Source organism: Lissotriton vulgaris, chromosome 5 (genome assembly GCF_964263255.1).
Source record: "Lissotriton vulgaris chromosome 5, aLisVul1.2, whole genome shotgun sequence".
NCBI classification, from domain to species: Eukaryota; Metazoa; Chordata; class Amphibia; order Caudata; family Salamandridae; genus Lissotriton; species Lissotriton vulgaris.
Genome location: NC_141693.1, coordinates 851,569,310 through 851,596,561, shown reverse-complemented (window position 1 = coordinate 851,596,561; position 27,252 = coordinate 851,569,310). Strand labels below are relative to the sequence as shown.

At 44.7% G+C, this 27,252-nt stretch overlaps 1 protein-coding gene across 1 annotated transcript in view; it reads left to right on the top strand.

The window, feature by feature from the left end:
- The window catches only part of LOC147711694 (uncharacterized), a 52,868-nt gene that overhangs the window by 5,232 nt on the left and 20,384 nt on the right, over positions 1-27,252 (top strand). Inside the window, exons 2-3 of the mRNA XM_086922411.1 lie at positions 15,079-15,295; positions 25,524-26,279. Coding sequence (XP_086778537.1) covers positions 15,100-15,295; positions 25,524-26,279 — 952 coding nt within the window. The 5' untranslated portion in view covers positions 15,079-15,099. The remainder of the gene's footprint in view (positions 1-15,078; positions 15,296-25,523; positions 26,280-27,252) is intronic.

Genomic DNA, 27,252 nt, shown 5'->3' with positions numbered 1-27,252 from the left:
AATTAGATTCGATTTGTCATATGCATGGCAAGAACACAATAGGCAAGATCCACTAAACTGCATGTGGCATGGCTCAGCCTACTTCCACCAGATATAGGCTTTGCCAATGTTTACTTATATAGACGTGCACAAAATATCTTGTCGTAGACCACACCGTCAACTGGATCAGGGTAGAGACAATTTGACTCAAGCTCAATGAACTGTGCTGAAACCCCCACCCAGCACAGCAGTACTGAGCCCACCAAACACTTGTAGGTACTGGCTGTTCTACCACAACTGAACAAACAAAAGGTACCGTGGGAAATGGGTAAATATCACTCCAGAGGGACTCAATTATTAAAGGAGCGGACACTCACAATCACTGGCAAAGTTCGGTTCCACCTGCCTGCCAATATTACTCGTCTTGTCTCCCCCAGGAGTGCTAAACAGACTACATTTGCACTAAAATTACCACTGATATCTGTCCCGATGGAACAGCATATGTGGCCTTCCAGAAGGCCAAAAAGTATCACCTGAATGCAGAGTAATAATTTAAAAGTCCTGTGTTATCTGTGTCTATTTTTGCAGTGTGTATGAATAGTAAAGTACTTTCTCTTTTCCATTCACTGAACCGACATTGATTAGCTAATGAGTGTTGGATGGGGATGGTTTGTTGACTTTGAGTCTCTAACCCCACACCTTCCAAGTAACCCCTGCCATGTGTGACATCGCTACTGTGAGGATCTTGTGCCAAAGGTGTGTGCATTACTTCTGTCTCTGTGAAACGCCTGATGGGACTGCTATTTGCTCGTACTTAGTGTTGCGACGCTCAGCGAGTATAGTATAAATATGCACCGCAGTAACAAATACTGTTATTTGGTGAGGAGAGAACCCCTGTTTTGTGTCTTGGGCCGCTAGGCCCACATGTGGACCAAAGGACTACACAGACACTTTATTTATTTATTTATTTATTTTAAGTATTTGTAAAGCGCAACTGATACCTTGCAGGCTTCCTGGCGCTGGAGAATACTCTGTTGACGGTTAACCGGGAGAGCAGACAGACGGGCATTTATTGGGGGAAGAGCCAGGTCTTGATACGTCTCCTGAATGGCAGAAGCTGAGAAATCTGACGTATGTCGGTGGGCAGACTGTTCCACAACTTGGCCGCTGCAACCCTGAAGGATCTGCCCCCTGTTCTGGTTTTATTGACACCTTAGTATTGCACAGGAACTGGCCACGAGCATGTGCACTCGGGCCCCTTTATTAGCCGAGGCACGTTACTCGTGATGCCGGTGATGGATGGGTGGGTGGGTGCTCCCTCTTCCGGCAGCTTCTTGACACTCCTACTCCGGGTGTTCCCTCTCCAGGAAATGGCTTCCATGGGCAGTGGTGAGCTGTGGCTTCTTGATGCTCCTGCTCTGGGTGTTCCCTCTCCAGGGAATGTCTTCCACGGGCAGTGGTGAGCTGTGGTCGTGGCTGGCCACTTGTGGTGTACTACTCTCCTCTCGTCAGCCTTGTAAGGACACTGTGTTGTTGTCTTTGGCCCACTGCGGGGCTTCGCTGGTATGGTGGAGATGTAGAAGATCTCCCTTCTGCCTTCAGTAGTGCAATTCTAAGTGGACTGGTCTCTTTCTCCTTGGTGCTTGTCCGTGTCATCTGGTTTCTTGGTGCATGCGTCACTCACCTTGGGCGTTGTGCTTGTGGTTCTTCTTCATGGGTGCCTCCTGCAGGTGCTTTGTTTGCCCTTTCTGCTTGCTTGCGATGGTGTTAGTTCACCACTGCTGGGGTATGCAGCAAACATTTTTTTGTCTTCACTTTCCTACTTGGCTGGGGCAGCTTTGAGCTATTTGAATGCTCTCTGCTGGGTTTCAGTCTCTGGTCGTTGTGCCCTTTTGTCTCTGCCAAATATCACTTGAGCTTTCTCTAGCAGACTGTGTCTCATGCTGCTCATCTCCTTTTTATTTCCTTGGGCGTTGTTTTTCCTTTGATGCTACTGCTCAGATCTCTGCTGCCATTAGAGTGTCTACTGTGGTTGAGGCCTTGATGCGCCTGCTTATAGCTGTTGAGGTGGGCAGGGTGAACAGAGGCAAGGCTCCTTCAGTAGCAGGTGAGGATGTTCTATGCCGGTCAACTTTGGGCGGGGCTTGCACTTCTCACCATGTGTCGCTGCGGCCACTTCGGGAGGCCACGGCATCTCTTCCTTTGGTGCAGGCCCCGGCCGTGGTGGTTGTCAGTCTCTGCAGGACGATATCTGTCCTTTCTTTGCTGGCTGGTCACTGCACTACTTGCCTGCAGTTCGTTATTCCCTGCTGTAGCAGTTGTTAGACCAAGGCCTGCATATGCACCACAGGCCTTCCGGTGGCGAGACCAGCCTGAATTTAGGGGTCGGTTCCTTATGGCTTTACAGATAATTATCTGGAGTGGCTCTCCGGACGCCTCTTATGTCAGTGGCTTGCGTGGTTGTCGGTGATGGCAGATCATGCTGGGGTCGGTGCCGGAGGCTCGCTTCAGCGGTGCACTCGAGGCCTTTACTGTGGGGTATATGCGGCCAGTAGGTTCGTCCAGGGTGAGTGCGGTCGTCTCACACCATCTCAGTCGGCTCTGTGAAGGCAGGGCATTTTTTAACTTCAGCCGATACGTGGCCTCTGGACGATCACGGCACTGCTTGGGCTTCCCCTTATAAAACTGGCACCTCAGCTGGCTGCATTGCTGCATGGTTTTGCCCACCTCGATCTCGCCACTCCCTCGCTTTGGGACATATTGGGGTGCACAATAGGCTGGGCGTCAGAGTGCAGTGCCATTTATTGGTCAGATTTGCTTTCTTTTCCCCCTTGGGCCCTGTGTGCTATGCGTGCAGTGTTTGTCTGCCCACGTGGGCACTACCAGGAGCGGGGGAGCCTTAACTTCTTGCAGGACTACCGGCAGTTTTGTGCTCGCTGCCACACCTCTCCCCTTTTTACGAATGTCTCTCCAGCTGTGTGGTCTTACCTGAGGTGGTCACGCTGGTGGACCTACTGGGTTACTGCAAGTGGTGGCTGCTGAGGCCTCAGCAGAGGGGACCGATGTACCCAGACAGTGTCAGTCTTTCCGCCCTAAGTCTTCTCATTCGCCGGCACGTTGGCAGCAGGCACGGGGCTTAGGAGCAGGCTGCACTACCCCCTCGATGATCAGTGGAAACAAGTGTCAGGTTACACGCGGTGGTGAACCCCCTCATCGCCATTGTTGTGTCTTGGGCCCTAGGCCCACATGCGGACAAAAGGACTACACAGACACCTTAATATTGTACTGGAACTTGCCACGAGCATGTGCACTCGAGCCCCTTTATAAGCCGAGTCACGTTACTCGTGACGCCGGTGATGGATGGGTGGGTGATGTGTGTGCCCAAGCCCATAGGGGAGTGGCTACTAAACCAGTGCCTGTCGAGAGACACTAGAACGTGTCTCGCAGGACACAACACCCCTGGTATGTTAGGTGCGCTTCTGTGCATTCAGAAAAGAAAACATTTTCCCAAATTGTGTAATGAGAAAAGCACAGGCACTTGGCTACGCAGATCCCGCGCAGCCCACTGTTCGATTCCAGTGGCAGGGTACTATAAAAAGGAGACAACTGGTTCAATATCATGATTAGGAACTGTGGAGAATGCTTCAATTGAAAGAATCCGAGAAAATGAAATGTGACTTTCTTAAATGTTTATGTGGCAATTGCTATTGCTCCGAGCGCCTTAAAATGTGTTCCAGGTCCGTGATGCCTCATGACTTGAGAGTAAGCAGCAGTAACTCACTACATGCAGCCAGTGTCATCTGAGCTTAGTAATAGGCCTAATGGGGTGAATTAGTGACACTGAAATTCTGTCTAAATTCACCATGTAAAGTTTATTGCTTCCTGTGCTGTTGAAATGTCAACATTAATGGTGGCTGAGCAATACTCCACCCACTTGCGGTGCAGTGTTTGCACAAGGATCAGTAAAAAGAGGCCTCTAAAAAATTATGAGTCTCAGTATCAGTAAGGCAATCTTTCTGTCTGACGGGAATCTCTAGGCCTTCAGATCACGCGATGCGGCAGTGTGTGATCTGAAAGGTCAAGAGGGCATCATTTTGTTACATCCGCTTGGAAAACGTTTTTCTCTCAACTTTGTTTGAACTTTTTTAGGTTACAGAATACTTGTTTTGTATAGTATAGTGAGAGATTTTTCATCCGAAAACCTTCAGTGGCCTATGAATGTATATTTTGTTATATCATCATTAATCAAAGATCTCTAATCGACTTTACATTTTAACTTTTAAAAAAAAACACATATTAATCTTTAAGGTGTTCATGAATATGTTGATTTCCTCTGATGTTGACAATTCGGGTCGAGATAGACTAGCACATACTTGTGATTGGCTTGGTGTGAAATTTGTGTAATTTGCATAATTATGCAAAATTTGTGGGCAATTACAATAATTTCCCCATATTGTGTAATGCAAATCCGGCACTTGGCCCTGTATTTTACTCAAACTGCAACCTCACGTCCGAATTGGAAGCAAGAACGTATTTTGTACCAAAAAAACTTCACAAAAAGCAGAAGTCCCAAAACATCAGTGGCTCGTGTTCCCTGTCGTTTGTGTTGTTCCTGTGCGCTTGTGCTAAATATTTACTGCAAGCAGCATGTATTTGCTCTACGTGGTATAATACCATAATTTGAGGAATTTTGCATACAGGCAAATCACAAAATTACAGACATTGTGCAAGATTACGCCAGCGTAACCGTCATTTTGCCCAGGCCTACCTGAGATCTTTGTAGTTTAATTGGCATGAAGCCTGTCCAACTCCAAGCCACATTTTTTTTGTATGTAAGAAAAGATGTCAGTACCCTCTTAATTTGACAGGTCTATCACAGGTAATTGCTGTTAAAATTTCCATTGCACGCACTTGGACAACATTTGCAGTTTTACGTAAAACTCTCATAATGGAAGTTTCTTTTTGAAAATCAAAAATCAGTGGCCATGACACTCGTGGACTTTTTTCCCTACCTGTAAGGGTCATTCAGCCTTTTTACTGCCTTTGATTACAATCTTACTAAGTATCATGCTAGCTACCATACCTTGTATGATAGTAAAGGACAGAGAATTCTAGTGACTGTCCCCTTAGCCTGTCAACTACATAAGCGGGGCTAGTTGTTACTATGACTTGGGAGCCCAGTGGTAGACAGCTGGCGGTGAACAGTTGGTCAATTCAATAATTTCCCTTTTGGGACTAGCTGAGCCTCCGTCAGTTTCCACATCTCTAAATGGATGGGGAAACTGTGAGTTTGGTGGGCAGAACGCTATGTATGTATGATTTGCAAATAATTTGGCGAATCCTACATATTCCTTAATTGCGATTTGCCATTAAGTAATACCTCCCAATTAATTCCTACGGGCCTAGAGGCCCATAGGAATGGATGGGAAGACATTCTCAATTTGCGATTTTCCATTAGAGAATCACAAATTGAGAATGCAATTTTAAGGGTGCCAAGGTGTCAAAAGGACACCCTGTTGCACCCCTGAAATGTACATGTGTGCACATGTGGCACACTTACACACCCTAAGGGCATGTATGTGCGCCACATGGCACTTTGAAAAATGCAAAAAGGTTACTTTTTCAAAGAAATCAGAAATTACCACGAACTTGAGGTTGGTGGTAATTTGGGATTTCCTAAGGAGAAATCCCACAACTTGGGTGCTTTTTACATCGCATTTAAGGAATCGTAAATTGCGATTCCTTAAATGATTTTTCAATATAAGGAATCACAAATTTTGCGATTCCCTATTTTGCAAGGGCCTTTTGGGATGATACATCCCAAAAGGCTTTTTCCCGTTCGCAAACGGGACGATTTTGAGAATCGGCCCGTTTGCGAACAGGAAATGGGTTTCATACATATGACCCATAATATTATCAGGGAGAAAAACCTTCCAACCCATAGCAAACTAGCGAGGTCGGTAGAGATTGAAGCAAGACGATTCTCTAAAATAGGGATGTTCCAAAGGGTATTCTTAGTGCAGGCAGGAGGCAGAGGGGGAGATGTACCAAATCTCCACACAACGCAGCGCAGCCTCCACAAGGCTGTGCTGCGTTGCACGACAGTGAAGGAGCAGGAGAGTGCCATATTTTCAAAGATATAGCTCTCTCCACCCCTTAACCCTTCTACCAGCCCTGATTGCAGCTGCCCTGCGCCGTACACCACCTTAGCGCCATAGCACTAGGGTGTGTGTGTGAATCTAGCATAGGATTTGTACAGGAAGGATACACTTACTGTACAAAATACACAAGGGAAAGCTTTTCCCACTTTGTATGCGTGTGGCACAGTGCAGCACGCATGCAAAGTCGGTAAAGGAAGGAGAAACGAAAACATTTCTTCTTACTTGTGCATAGTTTAATAGGGTGCAGTTTTCTCACGCTAAACCCAATCTACTGTATTTAGTAAATTTGGTTTAGCGTGAGAAACCTTGGGTGGTTGCATGGGAATACCCATGCACCACCCTTGGCACGCTCCCCTGGCACAAAGTATTGCAAAGCAGTGCTATGCGCTGCTTTGAATTACTTTTACGTTATTTCCAGCGGTAAACAAGTTTAGCACTGGAAAGTAAATTAGGAAAAAAAGATTTTGCTCCATTTTGCATCATCTTTGTGACACAAACACGGTGCAAAATCTTAGTAAATCTGACCCAGAATATCCATTTGGGAGGGATGCACCATTTTGGAAATATTCCATGGGACAGTAGGCCCAGGAACAAATCACTAGGGGTGTGTGAAATGTATATAATTCAGTTGTACATAATTACTTGAAATTCCACAATTTAAGTGAAATTATGCGAATTCACAAAAAGTACACAACCAGCATTTAGTGATTGGTATATTTTAGTATGAAATGCGTCCTGGTGACCATGTTGGACATGGGGATGCATCTCACACTTTAAAAAATGCTCAGAAACACAAATGCCTCTAACAACAGCTGATGGCTTTCTGGCCACTTACATTGTTCCTGCGCTCCGATGCTATAATGTAATATGGAGCAATTTCACTATTCTAGGAACTTTGCGTAACAAGCATAATGCGAAATTTGCAGAATACCACAAGATTATGCTGGCGTAAGGATATTTCACCTGTGCCTACAAATATAAGCAACATTTCATCTTTCTTTGAAGAGCAAACAGCAAGTTATATTTGACTTATGAAATAAGAAAAGCGATTGTGAAACTATTATGATATGAAGGCAATGAATATCTCTGTTGATAAAGTGCGTGAATACGTTTGAATAGGCCAGAGGAAAAACAGAGTGTACCTCTTCATAGGAAGATTGCCTTCTTCGATAAGCAGTTGAGCAATCCTTCCAGAAAAAAAAAAAACATTATTGGTCTCTCATTTCAAAGAGCTTTACTAGTTCTACCTACTCTAAGAACAAATCTTGCACCATATTTTTTTTTTTTTTAGTTTTCTGTGATTGTGTTTTTTTTTACATATATTTGAATTCATTCAGACCTGCAAGACATGGTCAAACCAAACAAAGTTGATAAGGAAACCCGAAAGATGAAAAAACTAAAACCTACGGCCACATTCCATTATAATGTTTGAAGCTCGGTGGCCACATGCCCAACATACTTCACTCAATCAAACGAATAATGAGGGTCGAGGCCTTACAATACACCTAAGCACAAAGCCCCCCTACTGAGATGCCAAAACACGTAATTTAAATGTTAAAATTAAATATTAAGGTTTTTTAACTCGTTAGGGGTGATAATATGTTCGTTTTAACTGGTTTTTCATTGATTTGTGGTGGGAAATTTATTAAAAGAAGGTAAGGGTTTTTAGGGTACAGTGATGGGTAGTGTATAAGGCCAGTAAGGGTTTTTTTATTGTTCAGGAATGTGTAGTTTTTATTGCAGCAAGGGAATTTTAGGGCTCAAGGATGGGTAGTGTATTGGGGTAGAAAGGGAATCTTAGGGCTAACGGATGTTTATTGTATAGGCAAGAAGGTTTTATTTTAGGGTTTAAGTATGGGTAGTGTTTAATGGTACTGTGGGTTCTTTAGGGTTCAGAGATGGGTAGTGTATAGGGGTGTAAGAATCTTTTAGGTTTTAGGGCTGGGTAGTGTATCTGGTAGTAAGTGGTTTTGTGGCTTGTGGATGAGAATTGTGTGGGGTAGCAAAAACATTTTTTTTAAATATGTTATTAGCTGATTCTGCATTGGACAGCCACACAAGTGAGGTGTCATTTTACTTGGGAGACCAAGGGAAATGCTTGGCAGTAGGACATTTGTGCTGGCACAGTGATCCCACAAAAAAATATGTGGAAAAGGGTATTTTTCAGCTAAACCTGAGGTTTGCAGGGGATTCTGGGTAGGAAAGTGTTAGTAGATCCACGCAAGCCATACATCCCTGGGCTTCTCAGGCTGTCTAGTTTTCAGAAATGTGTGTTTTCGGTAGGTTTCCCTAGATGGCCTCTGAGCCCGGGGCCAAAACCCCAGGTGCCCCCCTTGCAAAACCTGGTTCTTTTATGATGGTCTCTACCATACGTTTTGGGCCCTTGCCTGTCGTGGGTACTTGGCCCACCCACACAAGTGGGTTGCCATTTTTATTGGGAGACCTGGGGGAACGCTGGATGGTAGAAATTTGTGTCAGCCCAGTGATCCCACAACTTTCTCACACAGAAAATTTAAATATTAATCAATCAATCAGGGAGTTTTAAGCGTGTTACTCACCCTTGAGGGTCTAACGGCGCTGGGGGGGGGGGGGGGGGGGGAGGGGGCATAGCTCCGGTCAGTCGAAGAGCCAGGTTTTGAGGGTCTTCCTAAAGATGTGCAGGGTGGGGCACGTCTGATGTCGATCAGGAGCACTTGTTCCAGGTCTTGGCCACAATGTAGGATGAAGTGGTATGTTTGTTGTTGTCACAGTTTCGGTATGTGCTTATGTAATGTCATGTAATGTTTCACGTGCGATTCACATTTAAGTATTTCCAGTGTTCTGTCCTCAGGGTTTCAAATGTACAGCGTATATATGTGTGAACAACTTTCTTTACTAAAGAATAAGTATAAAGAAAAATTTCTATTCAACAACAAATTCATGGTAATTTTTTTACAATTGCAAGAATAATACTAAGGGGTGAATACTATTTCTAAAATAGTTAAAGAACAAGTAAGTCTATTCATAGACAGCCAGAGGAATACTTTTCAGGTTCCATCGATGTGTAAATCATCTTTAATTTATGGGATGGGAGGTACATCCTTGTTTGTAGCCTACTTTGATTCCAGCCTCCACAGCCCTTAACTGAATCACTCCCCTTTTTTGGAGATATGTAGATGTTAAAGACCGCCGGGCAGGTCTCCATGCAGCCCAGGGCATTATATACATGATTGTAATACATGTACCAGGGAAAAGCAATGCATTCTAAGTTGTTTTAAAAATTGTCTGAGTGTATTGTACCAGGTTTATTACCTGTTGTTACGCAAAATAATTGAAAACCGATCCATATCTTATACTTCCACAAGCAGGAGAACCGGTGGAAAACAAGAGCCTCCGGGATTACAGATATCAGTCAAGCCTTGGCAGGGATGTGTTCCTAGTTGAGGAATTAACATAGTTTAGGCTACTGATTGCTAATAAAATCTGACAAATGCCATGTTCAACATGTCCTCTGCACCAGCCGATCGGGGAGGTAAAGGAATGGCTTGCACAAGTGTATATATATATATATATATATATATATATATATATATATATATATATATGTATATATATATATATATATATACTAGCAGCCCGTCCCGACGTTGTCCGGGTATGAAATAGAATGTGTGTAATGGGACACGCTCATTCGCGTGTGCCCCCGCTTGAAGGCCATCGGCGACCGTTTAACAATCAGAGTTGTGTGAGTCTTGAATGATTGTTTCCCGCGGTAAACACCCATTATTCCGCAACTTTCTTTCCGCATACCATCACCCCGCATACTTTCATTACGAAAGTACCATGACTCCGCAATGCCATTATAACGCATGGCATTACATTTTATATGCTTTTACCACGAATACATTTACAACGAAATTAGTTGTAAATGTATGAATGGTAAAAGCATGTTTTTAAAAAAAATGTTTGGATAAGGTAAGTATGGGTACAGGGGTATACGTTTTGGGGTACTGAGGAATATGTTTTGGGGTGTTTGGGTATTTTAAGGGTTCAGATATAGTTTTGGGTTACGGGGTACCGGGGTATTTTTAGGGTTTAGCGATAGGTATGGGTTTTGGGGTACAGGAGTATTTTTAGGATTCAGGGCTAGGTTTGGGTTTTGGGGTACAGGGGAACTTTTAGGGTTCTGGGGTTGGTTTGGGTTTTGGTGTACAGGGGTATTTTAGGGTTCAGGGATAGGTTTGGGGTTTGGGGTACAGGTCTTTTTTAGGGTTCAGTGGTAGGTTTGGTTTTTGGGGTACAGGGGTGTTTTTAGGGTTCAGGGCTAGGTTTGGGTATTGGGTACAGGGGTATTTTTAGGGTTCAGGGGTAGGTTTAGGTTTTGGGGTACAGGGTATTTTAGGATCCAGGGGTAGGTTTAGGTTTTGGGATACAGGGGTATTTTTAGGGTTCAGGGCTAGGTTTGGGTTTTGGGGTACAGAGGTATTTTAGGGTTCATGGCTAGGTTTGGGTTTTGGGGTACAGGGGTATTTTTAGGGTTCAGGGGTAGGTTGGGGTTTTGGGGTACAGAGGTATTTTAAGGGTTCAGGGCTAGGTTTGTGTTTTGGGGTACAGGGGTATTTTAGGGTTCAGCTGTAGGTTTGGGTTTTGGGGTACAGGGGTATTTTTAGGGTTCAGGGCAAGGTTTGGGTTTTGGGGTACAGAGGTATTTTAAGGGTTCAGGGCTAGGTTTGGGTTTTGGGGTACAGGGGTATTTTTAGGGTTCAGGGCTAGGTTTGGGTTTTGGGGTACAGGGGTATTTTAGGGTTCAGGGCAAGGTTTGGGTTTTGGGGTACAGAGGTATTTTAAGGGTTCAGGGCTAGGTTTGTGTTTTGGGGTACAGGGGTATTTTAGGGTTCAGGGCAAGGTTTGGGTTTTGGGGTACAGGGGTATTTTTAGGGTTCAGGGCTAGGTTTGCCGAAGAGCGTCGGTGTGGGTCATAAAAAAATAAGAACAGCGGGAAACGAATATGTGATGATATTCCGCAAACCAACATCCCGCATACCATCACTCCGCAATTTTTATAACGCGGGACTATTAGTCCGCAAAGCCGTCATTTCTAAAACTTTTACAGTGCATATGACTTTATCACGCATGCCATTATAACGCAAATGCATGTGTGGTAAAGTCATATATATTGTAAAGGTACATTATTAAAACATTAAATATGTGTTTGTATATATGTGTGTGTAAATATATATATAAATATAAATATATATATATATATATATATATATATATATATATATATATATATATATATATATATATATATATATATGAAGCCCATAGGAATCAAAAGGAAATACCGATTCGGTATTTACCGAATCGGTAAATACCGAATCCTGGCAGGGGGAACAGGGTGTCACTTTGACACCCTGTAGCACCCCAAGTGCAGGCTTGTGTGCCATGTGGCACACATACATGCCCTAAGGGCATGTCTGTGTGTCACATGGCATAGGTGTACATGCACAGATGTGCATGTATACCTGAAATCGGTATTTTACCACCCAATAGGATTGGGTGGTAAATACCGACTCCTAAAGGGCCTGTGGCACTCTGTGAAGTGCCACCTACATATTGATTTACAGAATCGGTAAATTCACTGATTCCGTATTTTACCGATTCTGTATATTTACCGAATCGGTAAATTTACCTATTCTGTAAATCAGATGCCCCCTACATCTCAAAAGCGAAATACCGGTCGGTAACAGCCAAAATCGGCCGTTACCGACCTGTATTTGGCTACCTACATCTGGCCCTTGATGTTTGTCCATTTAAGAAAGGCAACAAAATGCTAATCTAATTTCATAATTAAAATGAAAAAAACACACCCCTTTGCATCTTCAGGGTGAAAAGAAATATTGAAGTGAAAACCCTGTATCTCTTTATCCTTCCGGACCACCTGAATCCTGCTCCAATTTAGGATAAAGCTGTAGACACACCTCTTTAAAGAACCATACATCACATTGAAGTAATAATCCACCTCTACTCTCGAACCCAGCTTCCCCAACTTTTGATTGTACCTGCTGCCTTTGGCTTCTTTTGTGCTATAAAAATATCACAAACATCGGAAGGTTGCAGCAATATATAGCTCTGAATGTGCTGAAAAAATGTACAATTTGTATTCCACTACAATTGTCATTTTGATTACTTGACATTCATGTATATGACCTCAGAACAAATGCAAAAGAACTGTTGATGGTCAGAATGCTGATCAATGTCAAACATCCACCCCAGTAAAGACAGCTGGTTCTAAATCCATCGTTTTTTTGCTCACCATCACATTGCAGTTTAAACCCAACCATATGCAAATCAGTCTTGACCATTTTCTCTTTAGGAACAGTCCAGCCCAAACTGCCAGGACAGTTTCTACCTGCGGGTATATCACTGATACCCTTTTAATGGCACCTATTTTGTTATGGATTAGGACCTGGACCAATAACAATCTAGGTTTGAATCATAAAATACTGGCGGACTGTTTAAAATTGGATAATTCTAAAAATATTGCTTGGCTATCATACATCCATAAGTGTTCTTTGGACCTTGGTCGTCCTGAGATTTTTTCTGCCCCTCAAGGTCTAAAGAAATCTGATTTAGATTGGGTCAAGCTCAACTTTCCCAAATTGAAAATTGTGGAGAGGGAGGAACGCCAACTTACTAAACCCACGGTCAGAGCCCATTTTCTGACCATCTCCTGCCTTACTATACAACCGTATCTTGCCATTGTTAACATCCCTTTTCACAGGTGGCTTCTGGTTAAATTTCGGTTTAACCAGATTTACACGGTCCTTTGTGATAGCCAAGGTTGGTATAAGGAGGAGGATGCTCCTGTTTGTAACTGCGACAACTTCTCAACGCAAGATAATATGCACCTTATGCTGTTCTGTCATTTCTTTATTGTGCCCAGACAGAAATACCTGGTACCTTTATTGAAGGACAAAGCCTTCCATCAGGCAAAACCTGCCCTCCTGTATCTCCAATTGTTGGATTCAGCTTTGGTTATGTTTAGCGTGGCCAACTATCTTGTTGCTGCTGTTAGGATCAGGAGGAGACGACTTAAAATGTAACATAAGGGTTTTGCACGGAAGGATGAAACGGAAAATGTTTTTGTACCTGTAATTTTTTTTAGCTAAATATTTATTCCTTTTTAGCTGTTTTTAAATTGTGAATATATAAATTACTATTGATGTATGTAATTTCTCATGAATTTGTATTGTCCCTTTTCCTTTGATTGTAGAATGCTTTTATGATTTTTAACTAAATCGAATAAAGTGGTTTTTGACTTGACTTGACTTGACTACCTGGACTGGAAACAATCATCCTGGGACCGGATTTGAGGCATCACCCCTCATCAGCCAGGCTAGCTTGACTCCAGTGGCATGGAGAGTGCTGGACCCACATCTGGGCATACCCGCCGAACTCGGGGTGGCAAATGAAAAAAGAACTATTGATGGACAGAATGCTGATCAATGTCAATCGTTCACCCCAATTACTGAGATCTGAGCCTAAATCTATAGTTTATTTGCTGTTCATGCCATTCCAGTTTAAACCCAGCCATATACAAATCAGTATTTACCCTCTTCCCCATGAGAACAGTCCAGCCCGAACTGCCAGGCCAGGTTCTTCCTGGACTGAAAACAAGCATCCTGGGACCGGTTTCAGGGCACCGCCACTCATCAACCAGGCTAGCTTTACTCCAGTGGCATGATCTTCACTGCCCCTATGTCAGAACACACACAGCTTCACTTCTGACACTTACCAGGCAACTCATTACACGTTGCCCAGAGTTTGAGAGACTTGTTTTAGATCTTGTACACTTGAAATGTTTTAACATTTTACAATGCCTTTAAATTCTATTCAAGTAAGTAAAACCAGGTGATGAAAAAACCTGGAACCTATCCCCCCCACCAGGGCCATGATGTTTAAGTATAGTGTCTGATATGTAGGGGTGCTGACTCACATTTACAGCAAAATAGAGTTATTTGACGTCAGTGGTTCATGAACTTAGACATTCTGTGTTACAACCAATTGCTACATAGGGCCTGATTTAGATCTTGGCGGACAGGTTACTCCATTACAACAGTGATGGATATCCCATCCACCAATATATAAATTCTGTAGGAAAAAATTGGATTTTTATTTCGGCGGATGGGATATCCGTTACCATCGTGTCGGAGTAACCCGCCTGTTAAGATCTAAATCAGGCCCATAGTTCTGTAGTTATACATTTACATTAGATAGATTTGACGAGAGAATGATGGTGAATTACTTGTTTGGGGTGCTATCTTGAATGATAAAAAGATAGATGTGTGGATAGATTATTACGGTGTGGATAAATTGCAGTTGACCTCACTCTTTGCTAGGTGGATTCTCATATTATTAAATTAGAATATTTGATGTGTTAATAGCTCATTGATTAGTTGCATGTGGATATAGAGGAATCGGTATGAGTTGCATGTCAGTTGTTTAGTCATTTATTTATAAACATATGAGAGTAGATACTTGATTAAATACTCTGGTGGCGGGACAAATGGATGTATGTTATGGTGGGTGGTAAAATGACCAGACAGATAGTTGGAAGGTTTCGTTCTTTGGGCATATTATTAGGTGTATGTACAAAATATTTGATTGTTCATTATATGTTGATGAACTGGATAGATATGTGGCTGTGGTTTTAAATAATATCATAGGTGGACATATAGCTGATGGGATAGGTTCTGCAGGAAGAATGGACGTCGCAGAATATTGAATGAAAATGAGAAAAGACCATCACGATACCATGGTATTTACAACTCTATAGCACTTGCTTACTCTGCAAAGTGAAACCATACTTGAGTTTGTGGTGTTGATCACAAATGAAATATGTTTGGATTTTTGTATGCTATATCTTGAGCTCCCTGTTTATGATTCCTTGCAGGTCTAATAAATTGGAGTAATCATGAACATTATGCAGTCCATTAATATATCCATGTTGGTAGTGTCTATGGTCATTGCCGCCAGTGTTGAACCTAAGAAGGAATTGCAGCATGCCAACACCTGCCCCGTGATTACATGTGCTGCTGGGAACAATGGACTACCAGGCAGAGATGGAAGAGATGGCAAAGAAGGATCTAAAGGGGAGAAAGGAGACCCAGGTAAAAATACATATGTATTTAGTCTGGCTGCTCAGAAGCCTATTTACTACAGCAGTACATCTTTAATTATAGTACCAATTCACTGTGGTCTCCAAAACACACAATCCCAGTGGTGCTGTGGCTTACTATTTGTATTCATCATTAATAAGTTTAGACCCTAATTAGCCAACCTCATAGGAGTGCATAACGCAGCCTTTTGGCAGCATTGACAGCGGTCGTAAAGCTTTGGCAGTTTACCACCTACTTCAAGTAGGTGGTAAGCCACTCGCAAATGGGAAGGGGTCCTCATGGGACCCCTTGCCCTTTGTGAATGTATTTGAAAATATGTTTTAAGAGCAGTTAGTGGTCCCATGGACTACTACTAGTCTTAAAAAATTAAACAGAAACGTCTCATTTTTCTTTCCTTTAAGGAAAATGGGCTGCATTTTTTAAAAAATGCTTTATTGAAAAAGCAGTTACAGACATGAATATTGATGAGGCAAGTCATTTGCGACCCCATTAAGAATCACAAACAGTGTCTGAGACACTGTTCTACATTCCATTTTGCGAGTCGCAAGAACATCGCAATTTGTGACTCGCAAAATGGAATGGTCATACATCTGTCCACAAATGCCTAGGTCTGGCTCGGCTCTGGCCTCATCAGACTGTTGAGGCACAGTTTTTAAGGTACGTCTTATTCTTTTCCTAATGCAGTTTTGGAATAGAAAAAAAATGCTGCTTCTTTTTAAATGAGCGACAGATGGGAATTTGTTGTGTAGAAACAAACATCTGAAATGTGAGTGTTTTTCCAAGTCCTGGTAAATTTTTATTTAAAGGCATAACAAGTAAGTATAGTTACATGTACAGAATTCGGGTCTAATGTAGTGTTTGGTTGAGCAGAAGTAATTGTTGGGGCTTTGGCTCAACAAAGTTTAGTTTCCATGGTCTATTTAGAGTCACAGGAAGCAGCGAGTTTACACCAGCAAAACCTTGAATGGGTACATCAGTGTGGGCGGATCAACACATCCCCTCAACTGCATGGAGAAACTCAGTGCGTCGTCAACTGAACCAATGCCTCTCGGCTCGGCATCTCCTTTTCAGAACCAGTGCGTTGCTAACACTGCTTGAAGAGAAAACTGATGCATCATCTCGAATGCAGGACCGACACCGACGCATCACTCGGCTGCCCCGCACATCTTGCTGTTGCTACCAGGATCAAAGTACTTCATTCAGCAGGCCTGTGAGGCTCCTGAATCTGTCCCAGGCTCCATCGCGGTCAGCCTGAACTCTTGACTTTGCCCCGGACCAGCACGACCAGATAACCCCCAAAAATTCTTAATGCTTCTAAGCACCATTTTTCCATTATATCTTCAAAAATGAATATTTCGACTTCTACTGATTGGATTTTTGTCATTTTGGTCTTGATTTGTATGCGCAATTATTATCCATTTTAAAGTATTTTTGGGGTGGTTTTGTTGTGTTACTGTGTTGTGTTGCACACATACTTGAGATATTGGTTCTTAAGTTTAGCCTGACTGCTCTGTACCAAGCTACCAGAGGAGAGCACAAATTAACTTTTAGTGTGTACCTTGCCACAGCTAGGATTGTGGTTCCTGCTTGAACATGAATACCTCTGCCAACAAGAAACTTTAATTTCTATCATTGGTGATCTGCAGTAAGGACAGGACCTGTATATGTGCAGTACCATGCGGTGTGTTAGTAAACACTGCTACTCCATCCCTAAGACCAATCTGAACCCTTTTTAATTCTCCCTAATTAGCCATTTTGTTTTTCTGCAAAAACATGTCTCTGTCCAAAGAAGCAGCACCTGCAACTGCAAAGATGGATTTTGAGCTGGCCAAGCTGCAGACCTACACTGTGGTCCAGCTCAAAGACTTTTTAAGGGGGTTGGCCTGTTGACTAGAGGTTTCACCAGGAAGGTGGAGCTGCAAAAAGCACTGAGAGCCTGGGTAGAGGCCTGTAATTCAGGGGCTGTGACCACGGGAAAGGAAGAGTAAGAGACTGAGTTTGGATGACGAGCTGGATTCTGGGGAGGATCTGGGAGTGCCTGAGGAGAGGGAAGCCAGCATCCGGTTAGGAGCAGTGGTTGTCCCTAGAACAGGGAGTCACTTCTCATCAAAGACCTGGACCCCAGAGGATCTGGAGGACAGGAGGGAGGAGAGAAAGCTGAAGCTGGAGCATGCCACGTTGGAGCAGGAGCAAAGGTGTGCCAAACTAGAGAAAGAGCAAGCTCTAGCTGGCCATGGAGGAGAGGAAGATGGTTGGTGTTAAGCCTCAGAGAGCTGGGCATACTAGCTCTACAGGTGGAGTCCAGCAGTAATGGTGGCAGAAATACTACAGTGTCCACTGATGAAGTAAGGGTCTGCATACCAAAAGACTTGGTGCCCAGTTATGTTTTGGGGGATGACATAGATGAATGGTTTTCAGCCTATGAAGTGGATCTAGGAGTACACAAGGTCCCATAGGAGATTGGGGGGGGGGTAGTTTGTGGAGGTACATGCTTTCAGAGGGGAGGGATACACTCTTAACACTAGAGGTGTGGAACCAGACAAACTACACTGCAATAAAGGCCATTCTAGTCAGCAAGGTTGGACTGAGCCCTGAGAAGTACATGTGAATTATCAGGGGCAACCACAAGATCTCATCACAGACATAGGTGGATATCTTATATAATGCCAGCAAGACACTGAAGGGTTCGGTGAGGACCCGCAAGGTTGATGATTATTTAGAGCTGTACAACTTAATTTTGAAGGATCACATGCTTGATATTTGTTTTCTAGAGACACACAAACACCTGGTTGATAGCAGGCTTACTGACCCCAGGATGCTTCCTGAGGAGGTGGAGGTCTGTGTCAGCACCAGGAAGTGCCCAAGAAGGTATCTGGGGTACACTGAAGAGGGTGGGTAGGGTTCCCATCAGAAAAAAGAAGGGGGGGAGATAACAATGAATAGTTCTGTGAAGGCCCCCAAAACAACTCATATGGGAAAGGGTCCCATTTCCAATCTGGCCACCAGAAGAAGTGCTTCGCTGACAAAAGTCAGCAGCCAAAAACTCCCAAGTGCTATGAGTGTTTTGTATATGGGCACTTCAAAGGGGGGTTCCAAGTGCTCAAAAAGAGCACAACCTCCAACTGGAGGAAAAGTCCCTGGGGTGGGGAGTATAGTTCAGGGGAAGGAGTTTGTCCCAGTAAGTTAGGGTGGGGATTCAGTGAGGTTACTCTAGTGTCCCTGGGTGACAGTGAGATGGATCCTAAAATCTGTGTGCCATCAAATACTGCAAAGTATAGGCAATGGGTTACCAGCAGTAGGCAAGGTGTTGAGGCTCTGAGGGACACAGGTGCCCGTATGACTATGGTAAGGAGTCAGCTAGTGTCCCCAGAGCAGGTAATAACCAATTCATTCTACCAGGTAGTGGCGTCTGACAGCAAAGAGGGTCAATATTCAGTGTGCCTTCTTCATTTTTATTTGGTGGTGGGTCTCAGCTCTTCTGAAAGTTTCATTGAGCCCCGCCAAGCCAGATGCCAGTGGACTGTTTTTTTAGGTAATGCCCTTGAGCATACTATCTGGAAGGAAGTGGTGCTTAAGGCACACATGGAAATGTTAGGATTACCTGAGTGAATGTGTGCTACAACCAGGTCTGTGGCTGCCAGCATGGGAGCCAACAAGGGCTAGAGCTTGGAAGAACGGCATAACCATCTGCAAAGATACGGAAGGGCAGAGGGCATGGGAAACCAGCCTCTGAAGTGGATGGAGGACCCACCAAGGAGGAGGTCTGTCGGGCACAGAGAGAATGTCCAACCCTGGAGGGCATCATATTTACTGGCAGGACAACCTCCTCTACAGTGAGCCTAAGGCTCTGGTGTATGGGACAATAAGGACCCTAGTGGTCCCTCAAAGCTACAGGGACTTCTTGCTAATGCTTGCTCATGAGATACCACTGGCAGGATACCTGGGCCAAGAAAAGACCTTTGTAAAGCCTGCCTTCCTCTTTTATTGACAGAAGATCATGACTTCCTCTGGTGATTTTTGTCAGACTAGTGTGACCTGCTGGGCCAGTGGGAAGACAGGGTGGAGAGTGAAAGCACCACTTCTTCACTTGTCTGTCATTAGCACACTATTGAGAGGGTGGGCATCAACATTGTTGGGCCTATAGATTCCCAGAATGCTTCAGGCACTTCATCTGGTGGATCGTGCCACAATATACCCAGAGACCATCCCACTGAGGACTGCAACTGCACCGACAGTGACTAAGGAACTAATGGGGATTTTTACCAGAGTGGGGTTCCCCAGCGCAGGTTCTGTGTGGATTACAGGGGATTCAGTTCAGTGACCAAGACTGATGCCCATGCCATCCCTGGGCTGATGAGTTTATTGACAGGTTAGGAGCTGCCCAATACTTACGTTCCTTAAGTACCTTTGATCTTACATCAGGGTACTGGCAGATAGCCCTAACAGAAGGAGCAAATGAGATGTCAGCCTCCTCCACTTCAGAGGGCCACTGCCAGTTTAGGGTGATGCCCTGTGGACTCAATAAGACCACTGCCACCTTCCAGAGGTTGGTGAGTCATGTTCTGGTTGGAAAGGAAATCTTCAGTGCTGCCTCCTTGGATGACTTTGTGGTCTTCAGTAGCAGCTGGTAGGATCACCTTTTTCACCCTCAGGAACTGCTTCAGGCTCTGCAACAGGCAGTCCTTACAAGCTGGGCAACGGTAAGGTCCAGCCCTTCCAGGCCAAGATAGAAACTATAATGGCTTGGAAGCCCCTCAAAACCGAGACTGAGGCCGCATTGGGTTCTATATGTGGTTTGTCAAGACATATGGCACCATTGTTTCCCCCTTGACAGAGATGACTTCAAAGAAGCAGCCAAGAAATGTGATTTATTTTGGACAGAGGCATGCCAAGTGGCATTTGACTCCCCAAAGCAAGCCATGTTCACAGCCCCTGTGCCCACGGCCCCTGACTTCTCCAGGGAATTTATTGTATGGATTGATGCCTCCTAGCATAAGCCAGTACATTCACAACTTAATGAGGAGGGCCTAGACACAACCTGCAGCCTTCATCTCCAGGAGGTTACTTCCCAGGGAATAAAGATAAAGTGCTATTTAGAGAGAAACTGTTGCTATGACCTGGGCACTGAAGAAGTGGAATCCATATCTGTTTGGGACTCATTTACTGATTCAGTCTGACCACAGGCCCCTCAGGTGGCTAATGCAAATTAAAGGTGAGAACCCCAAACTGTTGAGTATGGAAATTCCGAGTGGAACATAGACTTGGGGTACACAACGCCAATGCTGATGGTGTGTCCAGGTTTTTCCGTCTTGGTGATGAGAACTCCTTAGCGGTTGGGTAGCTCTCCCCACTCTCAGCAGGGGACGACACATGCTAGACCTGTCAGCCTTAGGGCAGTCTTCCACCAAACCTTTTGCCTGCTTACCTCCTTTTTTTGCTTTTTCTTTTTGTTGGCCTTAGGACTTTCATCATTTTACCACTGCTGACCAGTGCTAAACAATGTGGGCTTGTGACCTAAACATGGTTACATTTGGTATAGCAACAATGGGGAAATTGAATTTATCTGTAAATCCTTAGTAGAGTGCACTATCCGTGCCCAGGGCCTGTAAATTAAATGCTACTGGTGTACTGGTGGGCCTGCAGCACCAATTACACCACCCACATAGGTAGCCCTTCAAACCTGTCTCGGGCTGCCACTGCAGAGCCTATGTGTGCAGTTTGACTGCCACTTTGATTTGGCATTTAACCCTCTTTTCCAAGCCTTAAACTCCCCTCATATTACATAAGTCACCCCTAGGTAGCCCCTAGGTAGCCCATAAGATAGGATGCTTTGTAAGTAAAATGTAGGACATGTACTTTGAAGTTTAGCATGTCGTTGGTAATGAAAAACACCTACATTTGTTTTTCACTACTTTGAGACATCCTCCGCTAATAGGTTAACATTGGTTATTCCCTACTACACCTCTAAGCTGTAATTTATGATTGAGAAGAAGTAGCCCTGTCATGTTTTATATCTTTGGAATGGTAAAGATAAATCCTTTTTACTGATAAAGTTGGATTTAACATTACTGTTTTTGAAATGCCACTTTTAGAAAGATGGCAAAACTAAAGGGGATGGTGGATGGAGTGTTGGACATTGCAAGCACTCCCTAGACCGGAAACAAGCATCCTGGGACCGGTTTCTAGTTCATAACTCTCATCAGCCAGGCCATCTTGAATCCAGTGGCCAAGTAAGCAAGGGACCCATGTCTGGGTATCCCCTGCCAACTTAGGGCGAAATTAGCAAAACCAAAGGGGATGATGGACGGAGTGTTGAACATTGCAAGCACTCACCCCCAGTCTACTGAGCTGGGTTTAATCCATCATCATTCTTTAGCTCACTCTGCCACCCCAGTTCAGACATGGCCATATGCAAATCAGTCTGACCCTGTGCCTCATGGGAACAATCCAGCCCGAACTGCCAAGCCATGCCTTCAATGGACCAGAAATAAGCATCCTGGGACTGGTCTCGGGTTCACAACCCTCATCAGCCAGGCTATCTTGAATCCAGTGGCCAAGTGAGCAAGGGATCCATGTCTGAGCATACCCTACCACCTTAGGAAAAATGATGATGGATTAAACCCAGATCAGTTCACTGGGGGTGAGTGCTTGCAATGTTTAACACTCCGTCCATCATCCCCTTTGGTTTTACTTTTAGAAAGACAACATTTCTCCACTCTTAAAGCTCTGTATGCCTGCATCCTGTACATGTCTGGGGTGGGTGACAGATTGACTTTGTGCATTCCCTCTAGACAGCCACACACAAGGGAAAGGTAGGTCTGTCAGAGTGCCCATCTGTATCCCAATAGCTCATCCTGGGCAGGATGGGAGGGAGGAGCTAACACGTACACCTGAATAGGCAGTGTCCTGTCCCCACACAAAGGGGTTCATTACCCCCCGATTCGAGTCTGGTGCCAAGGCTGAAAAGAGAACTTCTGTGTACTTCAACAACCCTTCTTTGAAATCACCCATATTTCAAAGGCACAACTGAGTATAGCCACTGGGTCTCTGACCCTACCAAATCAGACACTTGTGGACCTGTAAAGAATCTCTGCAAGAAGAACTACTGTGCTGCTATAAGGACTGCCACTCGGCTGGACTGCTGCTCTGGAAGAACTGCTTTTTTGAAGTGCTGCCCTGCTGCTCTCTGAACCCGCTGAGGAAGAACTGGACTCTGCCTTGAACCCAGTGAAGGAAACCATCACTGTGGCACCGCACCACACTTCATAGCACTGAAGGTGTGCCAAGTGTAATACATTTCGACAACAAAATCCTAGCCAAAATGATATCCGCCAGATTGTCACTGCTGCAGGACCAAATACTCCCACCAGTGCAATCTGGCTTCATCCCACATAGATCTACCGCCCTAAACCTCCGGACTCTTTTTTCAGTGATAGACAGGATAAAGCCGATTTTCCCGGCAGCAGTAGATCTTCTCAATGCAGAGAAGACCTTCGACTCTCTGGAGTGGACAATCTTCATTGTCACACTACGCAAACTTGGCATCCCAGCAAACCTTTTTGCTTTGATTATACTGCTATACTTATCCCCCACAGCCCGCTCCGGGTGAATGGTTTACTGTCCCCCCCAATCCTGATCTCCTGTGGCACTCGCCAGTGCTGTCCCCTGTCTCCTCTACTTTTCATAGTAGACATGGATCCCTTAGTCAGGCATTTCCAAGAAAAGCACATGTTTTGGGACCATCAATTTCAATCAGGACCCCTGCTGATGTCTATGTATGCAGACAACATCCTGCTCTTTATTAGGCACCCCAGCATCAATTTGCAACCTCTAATCGACAAAATCTGCCGCTTTGGTGACAAGTCAGAATTGTTCCCAATCACCAACTCGGCCAACCCAGGAGGAGCTGAGCTGCCTCTTCAATGGGCGATGGATACTACCAAGTATCTAGGCATTATTTTACATAGAAATAAGGAACAAGTTATCTGCCTTAACTACGGGCCAGCCAAAGCGAGCTTACCTCGCAGATCGAGAGATGGATCCAACTACCGAATTCTATTGTCGGGCCCATTGCCCACATTAAAATGAATGTCCTTCCCAAGATTTTCTATTTATTTATTAACATGCCAATCCAACTTTCAAAAGCCTTTACCACACAGCTGCGGGGCCCGCATATTCGCTTGCTCTGGGCAGGACGTAGAGCGCGAATAGCATGGGGCACCTTAACACTTCCTTATGAGTGAGCAGGATTTGCAGTCCCGGATTTTCATCTTTACTATATTGCTGCACAGGCTCAATTTGATCTGCAATGGTTTTATCCAGATGCCAGTATACCACAGACCGAATGAAACTTGGCTGCCCCTAACCCATTAGATGCACTGTTTCCCCTGGGTCTACCGCTCGACCCAAATGACATACAACCCCTATCCCCCACCTGTGGGGCCTGGCACAGATTAAGCTGTCTACTGCGTACCGGTACCTATACTCACCAGGCATCTCTCTCCAACAAAACCAGTTTCTAGCGCTCACCTCTGAGACTGTGGTACAGTGCACCCTCAATAAATTGAAGCTTGGCACCATCGGTTTCCTATTCCTTGATGGGCAGGCAATAACTATGGCAGACCTCTCCACACAAGCTGAGATGTCCTACATGGATACATTTATAGCGACCAGACTGCTTGGTGTACTCCGCTTGGCAAACCCTTCTTCCCCCTCTCCTCCTGAAAAATTCACACCACTTACGCTACTTTTATCAGACAAAAATGGGGCCCATTTGGTCACCAAGTTGTTCCAGGCATATATGGTGCTCAAACAAGTTCAGGACAAGGGGGTGCAGCATCACAGGGAGGAACACCTGGGTCAGCGATTGACGGACAAGGAATGGGCTTATAGTCACAAACAAATAAAGAGGGTATCTCCCAACCATAGACATAAATTGCTTCATTTCAAATTTATACATCGGATCTACATCACCGCACAACAACTGACCCAGTATGACCCCATCCAATAGTCAAGTTGTCCAAAATGGCAAGCTTTTGACGCAGACTTTGCACACATGACATGAACGTGTGCCCCTGTAGCTGCATATTGGACGGACGTGTTCCAAAGCGCTTTCTGACGTAATCTCCACACCGCTCCCCCCTCTCCAAACATGGCATTGCTCAGAACAGTCATCAATATAAAACTCTGCTACCGGGGTTCCTCGCCTTAGCACTATTGCTAGCGAAAAGAGAAATTGTGCAGTATTGGGGCACCAAACAACATCCCAAGAGGGAAGCATGGCTCTGAAGCATGACGTACCGTGATTTGCAAGCCGAAATATACACTACACTTCAGCCTCCAACCTCATGACCCAAAGACATTTGGAATATCACTGCTGTTACCTACAACAGACACAACAGACCTCTCCAACTCACTCTCCTACACACCGGCTGCGCTAGATGGATCCACATCCACAGCTCCTCTACAACCATCCTCAGAAGCGACGCACTAGACCTGCACACACTCCCCGCCGCACCAGATATGGTCCAAGTTGCCTAAATATTGATCACTCTTTCAGAAATAACCACAGAGAAAATCTGACGTACCCCGTGCGTAGCCAATTATATTGGAAGATACAGAGCACACACCTGGCATCCACCTCCCCCTCTAGTCCTCTCTCCTCTCTCTCCCACCTCTTTTTGGAATTTGTATCGGTTTTTTTCCAACACTAACGCATGGAAGGTCTTAATCCCTTCAAGAAAACAATGCTGACAATCGCCTTGTTGTTGCTTATGTGTATGTGAAATTATTCAATAAAGACACACAAAAAAAGAAGGTGTGCCAGGTGGGAGCTTTGTATAAATTATCAGCTCTACCAACTTTTTTTTGTTGAGAAAACAAATCGTGAGTTTGTTTCATCAATACAAAAAAATGTTTTCCTAATGCGCAGGTAGTTTTCTCCCTGTGCCTGGAGGCCATTCAAGAAGTTCTAGGTCTATATCTGCCAGACACAAATTGACACATTTTTCAATGGACTGTGTGCACTATTACACTAAGTACATATTGTTAATTAGTTGCTGTACCAAATTCTGCTTACACTAATTTGCAACGTCTTTACTTCCAGCAGGCAGATAGGGAAATACTATTTAGATTATTGATGAAGTAATGAGGTTATGTATATACATGTATACATATACTGTATGTGTATAATCACATTGTTTTTCTATTTTATTTCTAGGAATGCAAGGATTGAGGGGCATGCAGGGCCCACCAGGCAAGGCAGGCCCAATAGGACCATCTGGCTCAACTGGACCCACAGGCCTAAAAGGAGCACAGGGCATGATTGGGCCAAAAGGATCAACTGGTGCTACAGGACCAATAGGACCAGTAGGGAAAACCGGACAAGAGGGACCAGTTGGGCCCAAAGGTTCAGCTGGACCAGCAGGACCAACTGGGGTAACGGGTCCAAAAGGATCATTTGGCCCACCAGGGCCAGCAGGGCCTACAGGAGCAGTGGGACAAAAAGGTTCAACTGGAGCCCCAGGTTCACCTGGACCAGGAGGGCCAGTAGGACCAACTGGCCCAGCAGGGCAAAAAGGTTCAACTGGATCAATAGGGCCAATGGGCCCAAAAGGCTCAATAGGCTCACCAGGACCAGCCGGACCAATTGGACCAACTGGAGTAGCAGGATCAAAAGGAGAAGCAGGTCCAAGAGGACCAACTGGACCAGCAGGCCAGAAAGGTGCATCAGGATCACCAGGTCCAACAGGAGCTGCAGGTCCCAAAGGCTCAGTAGGCGCAACAGGTGCAGCAGGCCCTAAAGGCTCAGGTGGACCACCAGGGTCACAAGGGGCAGTGGGGCCCAAAGGCTCAACAGGAGCAACAGGACCAGGAGGACCAACAGGTCAAAAAGGTGCAAATGGATCACCAGGCCCAAAGGGAGACCAAGGACCTATATCCCAAAAAGGACAGAAGGGAGAGAGTGGAGGTTCTGGTAAGTGGAAGGCATGTTATGTTATGTTATGTTATGTTATGTTATGTTATGCTACATTGATTTGTATAGCGCATTAATCACCGAGAGTGTATCAAGCTCTTGGACAGGTGTGGAAGTTTGTTGTCCCCAAAGTGCATATACGAAGAGCCAGGCCTTCAGCTTCTTGCAAAAAGCGAGGAGTAGGCTGGAATAGGTTGGGGGAGGTCATGCCATGTCTTGGGTGCAATGTAAGAGAATGAGCGACCTCCAGTTTTTACTTCTGTATATGCTGGGAATGTGTGTGAGTGAGAGTGAGGCAGAGCATAGGTGTCTGGTTGGTTGGTGAAAGTAAGTGCTGTTGTTCAGGTGTTCTGGTCTTTTATTGTGTAGGCCTTTGTATGGGTGTGTGAGACGTTTGAATTGGCTTTGCTTAATAATGGGGATCCAGTGAAGGTTCTTGAGGTGCAGTGCGATGTGGGTGTGGGTGTGGCATGAGAGGTTAAATGTGAGTCTTGCAGTGGTTTTCTGGATGGCCTAGAGTCTGTGTAGGAGTTGTTTGGATATTACATCATAGAGAATATTACCATAGTCCAGCCTGCAGGTAACGAGTGCTTGTGTGACATCTATCTGGTGCTCTGAGGCAACCATTTGAAGATTTTGCCAGCATGCGTATGATGTGGAAGCAGGAGGTGCACACTGAATTGACTTGAGCAATCATGTTGAGTTTACCTAGGATGATCCCTAGAATTATTGCATGGTCTGTGAATGTTGATCCTAGCTGCAAGAGCCACCAGGTGCAGTCCCACAGGGAAGGTCTTTTTGCTGAAGACCAGTACTTAACGTCTTGTCAGAGTTGAGCTACAGGCAGTCGGTACACATCCAGTCTGCAGTTGGTAAGGTTGGTTCTGGCGGTGGTTGTTCTGTCCTTCAGGAAGAGGCTGAGTTGGGTATCATCGATGTTGGAGAAGATGGTGATGTCTTGTGATCAGATAAC